This window comes from Sinocyclocheilus rhinocerous, unplaced genomic scaffold (assembly GCF_001515625.1).
Source record: "Sinocyclocheilus rhinocerous isolate Xijiao unplaced genomic scaffold, SAMN03320098_v1.1 scaffold4893, whole genome shotgun sequence".
NCBI lineage: Eukaryota > Metazoa > Chordata > Actinopteri > Cypriniformes > Cyprinidae > Sinocyclocheilus > Sinocyclocheilus rhinocerous.
The window spans coordinates 100,105-109,795 of NW_015656748.1; the positions used below are offsets into that span (position 1 = coordinate 100,105).

The 9,691-nt window shown below is 40.6% G+C and overlaps 1 protein-coding gene across 10 annotated transcripts in view; it reads left to right on the plus strand.

Moving 5' to 3' along the window:
• The window catches only part of LOC107720824 (inactive ubiquitin carboxyl-terminal hydrolase 54-like), a 69,927-nt gene that overhangs the window by 43,730 nt on the left and 16,506 nt on the right, over nucleotides 1-9,691 (plus strand). For 6 of the 10 annotated variants that reach the window (XR_001637646.1, XM_016528655.1, XM_016528661.1 and 3 more), the window contains exons 6-9: nucleotides 2,509-2,617; nucleotides 4,992-5,138; nucleotides 8,614-8,763; nucleotides 8,856-9,027. Coding sequence is in view for 9 of the 10 variants with exons in the window: in XM_016528655.1 (XP_016384141.1) it covers nucleotides 2,509-2,617; nucleotides 4,992-5,138; nucleotides 8,614-8,763; nucleotides 8,856-9,027 (578 nt within the window). In the remaining variant the exon portion in view is untranslated. Of the gene's footprint in view, nucleotides 1-2,508; nucleotides 2,618-4,991; nucleotides 5,139-6,987; nucleotides 7,135-8,322; nucleotides 8,473-8,613; nucleotides 8,764-8,855; nucleotides 9,028-9,691 lie in introns of all 10 variants that reach the window. The other 4 variants (XM_016528658.1, XM_016528657.1, XM_016528660.1 and 1 more) reach the window with 4 other exon arrangements.

The following is a 9,691-nucleotide window of genomic DNA, read 5'->3' on the forward strand; positions in this document are numbered from 1 at the left end:
CTGTATCCACTGTTTACATAACGCTGGGTTCTTTAGGAAGCTGAACAAAGTTATCTTTCCCTTACAACCAAAAACACACTTCTTTGGAGACATTCTTCCCGAGCGAGTCCCGTGCAGAGCTGCTGAATGAAGCGCGTTGATGGGCGCGATCTCACTCTCGCTCTGGTCAATGTGTGCGCGGGCGCGCTCTTCCGGGAGAAATGCCCATATAAGGAGTTCCACCCATGTTTACGTCATGAAGAGCCACGAGCTAAAAAAAAAACTCTCCGAAACGTGTACGAACCCGGAAGTTAGATTTTTGGCTCAGAAATACTCCATCATACGTCCAAATTGTTTTTTGAAACTTTGTTTCACCTCTTTACACCTCTTTACACCTCTTTAACAGTGTAAACAACTCTGAATGCATGAAACAGCATTGTACGCCCCTTATAATATTTATTTATTTATATCATACTTTGAAGTTTGAATGTATTTTTTATGCAAATACACACAAACCTTTTATCATCTTTATTTTGCCTTATTTTGTGTTTTATTTTATGACTTATTAGGTTTCTAAGCTATCACTGAGCATGTAGGTCAGGGCTTTCATTGATACAGAATAATTTGACTTCACATGAGTCCTAAAAAGTTGGATGTTAAAATCTCACAAAAAGCACTCAAAGATCTGTTGTGACAGGCTGAAGAAAAAAAAACTGATTTAGACATCCCTCATTGATTTCAGTATCAGATATGAAAACAACAATTCTCCAAGTCTGAAAGTGGATAATGGAAGCTCATGCACATTCAGAAGTTTCACTCTGAATTGCTAAATACATGTCAACCTTTACCATTTCACACACAGTTTGCTGCCTTTGCATTGCACACATGCATAAACGTGCAGTATCTGTCCTCTCTTGCACTCACACACACTCTCACTCCGCAGTAAATCGTGTGCTTTGCCACGTGGCCGTGTGGCAGTAAATGATAATACAGTGTGTTCCTTCACTCCTGGAAGTGTGTATCCTTGAATTCTCACACGATGGCTTTCATATGAACACAGACACTCTTAGTGGGAAGCCATTTCCACATGCATACACAAACTCACACCAGAAAACAAAGACTACGCAATATGCTCAAAATCCTAACTCAGTGTTTTTCATCCAGAAACAAAGCTGCTAAACCAAGCTCACACATAACATGGAAAACAATGGAACTCATAGGATTTATTTTTTTCTCTCTTTTGTGAAACAGATTGGACAGGTTTATCAGTATTGCAAGGCTTACATTTATCATTCTGAAAGAACTAATTTACAATCCTACACTATAAACTACACATCCACCCAAGCACGGCACATTTGGGATTCCAATGAACTGCACATCCAAATGAAATGCATGTTAACTTGTTATCATGTACATAATTTTATTCAAGGTTTGTTTATTCAATTGTTTGTCAGGTCACATTTACATAGAACTGTATTGCAGTGCAAATTACACAATACTTTTTAATCTTCCATAAGTATAAATAGATAACTAATTAAATGGAAACCTGAATAAATAAAGCTATAATGCTAAACAATAGTGCAACTTTTTTAATAGTTATATCAACACACCAATAAGGTAAAGTGGTTTAGACACCACAATCGATCAGAATTTTTCACGCAGTTTGTAAATCGACCATAATTTGTGCAAATCGTGCATTATGTGTCACTCTGCGAATGATAATTCATGTGATAGATTATATAGATGGATGGATATGCAGGAAACATGCCAGAAAAGAAAAAAAGAGGATGCCATCCACCCTCTTAACATCATTATTAATGTGTTGAATATGATGAGCAGTAATCTGAGATCATAAACATTGCATGCTAAACAATGTGAAGTGTGATTCAAGGTCAAGGTGGATATTTCAGTACATCAACTGTTTAATTGCAAAAAGGGCAGTATGTTTAGCAGGAAAAAGGAAAAAAAATATATTTTTTTTTCAGTATGACCATCTTTTCCAAGTAAAGCACACTGAATAATGCTGAAAGTAAGACAGCTACAGAAAGGGTAGACCTGTCTGTCTGATGTAAATTATTGTCTGCATATAGGTTGTATTTAGCCCTCGAGGGACTGTCTCGGCACATTTCCTCAATGCGGACATGCTGACAGATGCTTCATGTGTGCAGATATGCTGCATGTCAAATGGATGCTATCACGCTTAGCTTAAGGAAACATTAGCCTGTAAAGTACGCTGATTTCTGCACAGGCCTGCGGCTTCTGTCCTGATGGAGACCATGTGGAGATGGAACAGAGAATGAGTGCTGCTACATTCGTTTCTAATGTCTTCTAGTGAATAGTGATCTACCGATGATATATAACATCTGTGTAGACTAATGTTTGTGGGCAGCTGAAAAAATGTAACACTGAGCTGTATTATACTTTTCATTAAAGTTCAACATTATTGTATGTAAAGTTGTGTGTTTATTTTCTTTCAGTGGTGTTAACACTGGTGCTTGAGGACAAGTCTGTCTCTTATTCCCTCTGCTGCAGTAACCAAGCTGTGCGAATGCTGGAATGTAAGGAGAAGCCCACGCCAGACATGTTTGGAGAGCTTCTCCGCAATGCCAGCACCATGGGCGACCTGCGAAACTGTCCGGTGAGTATAGCATACACACATGTCTACCTGCTGGTTTGTCTACTTCAGCGTTTTTCATAATTAACATCTCATTAAAATCTTCATATCTGTTTTTTAGATAGTTTAATGGTGTTTTGAATTAATGTTTCAATTAATAAAAATGGATATTTTATTCCTTCATTTTATTTTTAAGTATCACTCCTAGTCTTCCATACTACAGCAATATTGGAAATCGAATGTCTGGGGCAATTGTGAAATATACAGTTTAGCTGATTGGTTTGGCCAATCAGAATCAAGTATTCCAGAAAGTGTGTAATATTGTCCTTTAAAATAATAGCCTAATTTTCACCATCCAGTCAAATCCAAATGGGATCAAATTTTTTCATGCCTACATTATTTCAATAATCTGTGTCACTTGGTTTGATTTTGATTTTAAAATAAACTCTTTTTCAAGCCACCCAGATACTGTCAGGGTTTTGCCCTGACACTCTGGTTGTCTTGTGTTTGTTTCTTGTGTCTATATTGTCTTGTGTCAACACATGGCCTAGTTGATTGTTTTTCTCAGCCATGTGCTTCTTTAGCCCCTCCTCCTGGTTTCCTCATTACCACACCCTCTTGTTAGCCCTCATTGAGTCCTTGTTAGTGTAATTGCTCTCACCTGTTCCTCGTGTGTTTTCCTCCCTATTTATAGTGCCCTTTGCCCTATTGTCTTTGCTGGTTCGTGGTCATTCTTTCCCTCACTGTGTTTGTTGCTGTCTGTGGATGTGGCTGATTATGTGCTCCTGTCTGTTTGATCTTGTGCTCTAGTCTTGCCCTAGTCTTGTCTCTTGTAATTCTATGTTCTTGTCTTGCTCCTTGTTTTTGGATGTGGTCTGTTTTTGTCTTTTTGGTTTTATTTTAGTATTAATTTAGTTCTTAGTCCTGATCTTTTGTTTTCATTTTTTGGTTGATATTTTAGTTATTTGTGTTGGTTAATTTAATTATTTTTACTTTTTTATTTTTTTTATTTTTTTTAATTTTTTTTTTTATTATTCTCTTGCCTGTCTTGGAGTAACTTGTGTTCCTGTGGAGCCATGTTTTGTCTTGTTGTGGTGTTAGAGTTCCTGTCCTGACCTGTTCCTGTCCACTGGTTCCCTTGCCTGGCGTCTGGGGTGCTTCAGAGTTTATGGTCAATAAGTATCTGAGCTCAGCTCTCTGGTGCCTTGCTCTGGTCTCTCCACCGGCCTGGTCTTGCCACGTCCTCTGCTGCTATAGTATTCTGCCAGTTGATGTCTGAGGCTGTTCCAGTGGCCTTCCCTAGCTATCTCTGTTTATTGTGTTCCTGTTGTGGTATCACCTGTGCACCTCACACTGCAATCTTCCAGATCCCTGACAGATACTCCTTTAAGCTCTGCTGTTCACGTGGAAGCATAAAGACCATAAAGACCACGCCCAAGAGAGTGTTTTGCTCACTTCTTCTCTCCTCTTTACAGATGACAGACCCCCAACACACACTCGCGCACACACACAGTCCTACCCTATTACACACCAGCTGCTGATCAGCTCTTACCACACACTGAGCACCCTCACCTCGCCACAGGAGGCGGCTGATTTCATCAACCCAAACACGCTCCAGCATCATTCAGCGTGCTTACAGAGAAACCCATGTCAGCTTTTTACAGTCTGATCTGTACCAAATCAGTGAAATCAGTCAAAATTAATTCGAGCTGAAATCCATGCTTTCATTTCCAGTGATTTTCCATTTCTCGATTCCCTGAAATGGCTTTATTGAAATGCAACTGAGATCGTTAGTCTGTAACGTCACTGCTCTTTAGAAGCTTAGTCGTCTGGCCCTGAAAGCATGTGTTTGTCTGGATTCCCAGCGCTTGGCAGGACAGACTGCGGAGCTGAGGCTAACAATGATCTCTAATGGGACACTGTGTGTCTGTCCCAAAGCTCAGCAGTGCTGCCACTGCTGGCTGTTCATTGGCTGTCTCGCTTGTGTGTGTTTGTCTGTGATGGAGCGACTGAGGCAGAGAGAGAGAGACCGGTTCTGAGAACTGGGCTCTTTGTCTAATCCCTTCCTGCCCAGGTCTGGTGCCAGCCTGTTTGCCACCCCGCTGCCCGTTCCACAAAGGCAGTGCCCGGTTAGGTTTTTGTACATTGAGGGAAGGGGTCAGGCTGGCAGTGGTGCTTGTCGCCAGAGCTTGTTTCCGTATACCCCTGCCAAAGCGCTCGACAGAGGGCGGTGACTCAAAGAGCACAGCTAGAACATTGGGTGCCGAACATAAGGCCCTGCTGGACCGTGTTGCCCTGTTTGAAGCGTTCCTTTAATCTCTCCTTCACCTTTTCTCTCTCTCGCACACACATGCACATGTGATCAAGATGCCCTCTTTTTTTTGCCTCATCGTTTCAGAGTAACTGTGGTGAGATGTTACGGATTCGGAGGGTTCTGATGAACTGCCCGGAGATCATCAGCATCGGCCTGGTGTGGGACTCGGATCACTCTGATCTAGCTGAAGACGTCATCCACAGCCTGGGCACGTGCCTGCGATTGGGTGATGTAAGACTCTTGCATGCACGGACAACACACTATCATTGTTCCTTTTTGTCACCATTTCAGCGCAATAACCTTGAGCTTCCAGCTCCCTCTCTCTTATGCACAGTTCAGGACAAGAGGAGGAAACACAGTGTACTCTTGGTCACATTCAATATCTCTGTGGCCCCACTGTTACAGCATTCTCACATCAACTTCACGGCAGGGTTGTGTGCCATTCTGTGTTAAACAGAATGCAGAACTTGAATTTAAGTGCATAAAAAATAGAATGAAATTCAAAGAGACTAATATAACAAGTGTTTTCATGCACACAGCATATGGAATAATGGCTGCCTAAAACTCAACTTTTCCATCACAGGATAAAATACTTTTTAAAATATATTAATGTAGTTGGAATCATATTTCACAATATTATAATTTTACTACATTTTTCATCAAATAAATGCAGGCTTGGTGAGATTAAGAGAATAAGTGATAATAATAATAATAATCATAATATACTATGATTATTATAATATTTGTTGATGTTAATATTACATTTGTTACATTTTTATTCATGTTATCAGTCAAAACACTTAGTTTACCAAATGTTATTATTTATTCCATATGTTATGTAGTAAATAAATTTAAATTTTGATGTGTTTGTTTATTGCTGCTATAGTATTCTGCCAGTTGATGTCTGAGGCTGTTCGAGTGGCCTTCCCTAGCTATCCCTGTTTATTGTGTTCCTGTTATGGTATCACCTGTGCAAAAAAAATACCCTTTTGTATTGATCTATTTTGTCAATAAACCCTTGTTACTCACACTGCAATTGGGTCCTCCTTCCAGATCCCTGACAGATACTCCTTTAAGCTCTGCTGTTCACGTGGAAGCATAAAGACCATCTGTTCTTCGCCCAAGAGAGTGTTTTGCTCACTTCTTCTCTCCTCTTTACAGATGACAGACCCCCAACACACACTCGCGCACACACACAGTCCTACCCTATTACACACCAGCTGCTGATCAGCTCTTACCACACACTGAGCACCCTCACCTCGCCACAGGAGGCGGCTGATTTCATCAACCCAAACACGCTCCAGCATCATTCAGCGTGCTTACAGAGAAACCCATGTCAGCTTTTTACAGTCTGATCTGTACCAAATCAGTGAAATCAGTCAAAATTAATTCGAGCTGAAATCCATGCTTTCATTTCCAGTGATTTTCCATTTCTCGATTCCCTGAAATGGCTTTATTGAAATGCAACTGAGATCGTTAGTCTGTAACGTCACTGCTCTTTAGAAGCTTAGTCGTCTGGCCCTGAAAGCATGTGTTTGTCTGGATTCCCAGCGCTTGGCAGGACAGACTGCGGAGCTGAGGCTAACAATGATCTCTAATGGGACACTGTGTGTCTGTCCCAAAGCTCAGCAGTGCTGCCACTGCTGGCTGTTCATTGGCTGTCTCGCTTGTGTGTGTTTGTCTGTGATGGAGCGACTGAGGCAGAGAGAGAGAGACCGGTTCTGAGAACTGGGCTCTTTGTCTAATCCCTTCCTGCCCAGGTCTGGTGCCAGCCTGTTTGCCACCCCGCTGCCCGTTCCACAAAGGCAGTGCCCGGTTAGGTTTTTGTACATTGAGGGAAGGGGTCAGGCTGGCAGTGGTGCTTGTCGCCAGAGCTTGTTTCCGTATACCCCTGCCAAAGCGCTCGACAGAGGGCGGTGACTCAAAGAGCACAGCTAGAACATTGGGTGCCGAACATAAGGCCCTGCTGGACCGTGTTGCCCTGTTTGAAGTGTTCCTTTCATCTCTCCTTCACCTTTTCTCTCTCTCGCACACATGCACATGCGATCAAGATGCCCTCCTTTTTTTTGTCTCATTTCAGAGTAATTGTGGCGAGGTGTTGCGGATTCGGCGGGTTCTGATGAACTGCCCGGAGATCATCAGCATTGGCCTGGTGTGGGACTCAGATCACTCTGATCTAGCTGAAGATGTCATCCACAGCCTGGGCACGTGCCTGCGGTTGGGTGATGTAAGACTCTTGCATTCACGGACAGCACACTATCATTGTTCCTTTTTGTTGACACTTCAACGCAGTAACCTTGAGCTTCCAGCTCCCCTTCTCTTGTGCACAGTTCAGGACAAGAGGAGGAAGCACAGTGTACTCTTTGTCACATTCAATATCTCCGTGGCCCCACTAGTGTTACAGCATTCTCACATACTTCACAGCAGGGTTGTGTGCCATTCTGTGTCACACGGAATGCAGAACTTGAATTTAAGTGAACAAAAAATAGAATGAAATTCAAAGACTAATATAACAATTTTTTTCATACACACAGCATATGACGTAATGGCTGCCTTATATTCAGCTTTTCCATCACAGGAATAAATTGTATTTTAAAATAGAAAATTGTAATAATATTCCATAATATTACTGTTTTACTACAGTTTTGATCAAATAAATGCAGCCTTGTGGAGCATAAGAGAGTTTCAATAAATGACCCAAAGCGGAAGTGAATGGTAATAATAATAATAATAATAATAATACCGATATTAACAGCAACATTTATTTTTATTATTAGTATTAAATTGTATATACAATGATTGTTGTTAATGCTGTTTTTATATTTAATAAAGTATTATTTACTGTATGTTAGTAATAAGAACACTTAATTTTCCAAAATGTTATCGTTTACTCCATGTATTATGTAGTCAATAAATAAACATTTTTATGTTTGTTTCTATAAAGTTGCATTTTATTTTATGAAATCTATTTTTATACCTGTCTTTTGAACTATCAAGAAATAAATATGTGTAATTAGCCCAGATTAATTATATCATTATGTTTTGTTGCTAAAACAATGTGTTAAACTAATGAAATCGTTCTAAAGTTTATCTTTAATTGCAAACATTTTTTTTTAAAGATTTAAATTACATCAATTACATCTCAATTTATTTTAAATTCACACTCATTAATTGAAAGGGAGCCAATTCTTTAATAAATTTTTTTAACCCTGTTCTGCATGGACCTTTTTTTTTTTTTGAGATTCCCTATTATGAACTTGTGTTAACTGCTCAAATGTTGAAATTGTGTTATTTATTATCTTATAACAAAATAATAAGCTCTGCTAGTGCTGACAAGTCAATGTTTAGTTAGAATGGGTTAACACTTGTAATTGGTCTTCACAGTCAATTCTCTCTTTATGTGCCTGCCCTCCAGCTGTTCTACCGTGTGACGGATGAGCGGGCCAAGCAATCGGAGCTCTACCTTGTGGGCATGGTTTGCTACTACGGCAAGCATTACTCCACCTTCTTCTTCCAGACCAAGATACGCAAGTGGATGTACTTCGATGACGCACATGTGAAGGAGGTAATGACACATCTGTCTCTGGCAGCTGATTCACAATTCTTTAATACATTTTTAACCGTTTTTGAAGGGACCTTGTTTAGAGATACTCTAAATCTGATTGGTCCTCATGGACAATTCTCTCTTTATGTGCCCGCCCTCCAGCTGTTCTACCGTGTGACAGATGAGAGGGCCAAACAATCGGAGCTCTACCTTGTGGGCATGGTTTGCTACTACGGCAAGCATTACTCCACCTTCTTCTTCCAGACCAAGATACGCAAGTGGATGTACTTCGATGACGCACATGTGAAGGAGGTAATGACACATCTGTCTCTGGCAGCTGATTCTAGTGTTTCTAATTGTGAATGGAGTGTGCGGTTAACTCTGAATGTACCAAACCATCACAGATTGGACCCAAGTGGAAGGATGTGGTATCGAGATGTTTAAAAGGCCACTACCAGCCACTCCTGCTGCTGTACGCTGACCCCCGAGGTACGCCCGTGTCATCGCAGGACATGCTGGCAGCACAGCTGGACCTGTACCACAGCAGCAAGGCCGGCTATGACAGTGAAGACTCCGGTGAGACTAAGAGGAAGTGAGAGGTGGGACGGAGAGATAGAGGGTTAAACAAAAAAGAAACAATACTATTTATCATCGCTTATTCTTAGAATCAGACAAAGGAATAGTTGACTTCAAAATGAAAATACAGCCAATCCAAATCCATATGAAACATGAAACACAAAAGTGCAAATTTTAAAGATTGTGATTGCTCTTTTCCGTTCCGTTTTAAAAATTATTGTTTACTCACAATTTCTACACAATAAAATATTTTATTCTAAAAATGCCCACAGAGCTTTAAGATTTTTATGAAAAATCTTTTTATGACTTTTCCGGGTCTAGAAATAGCACTGTTAAAAATTAGGCCCCATACAGTATATTCAGGTTTTAATTCAAAGGGGGCGAATTAAAAAAAGAAATATCTTAAAGGGGTGGTTGATTGCGATTTCACTTTTTTAACGTTAGTTAGTGTGTAATGTTGCTGTTTGAGCATAAACAATATCTGCAAAGTTGCAGCGCTGAAAGTTCAATGCAAACGGAGATATCGTCTTTCTTTATTCTGGCAGTTTAATGCCTACAAAAACGACTGGTAGGAACTACAACGAGTTACTTCCCGGGTACGTTACGTCACGAACCCAGATAAACCCCGCCCCCGGGAACACGCAGCAAAGGGGGCGAGGCCATG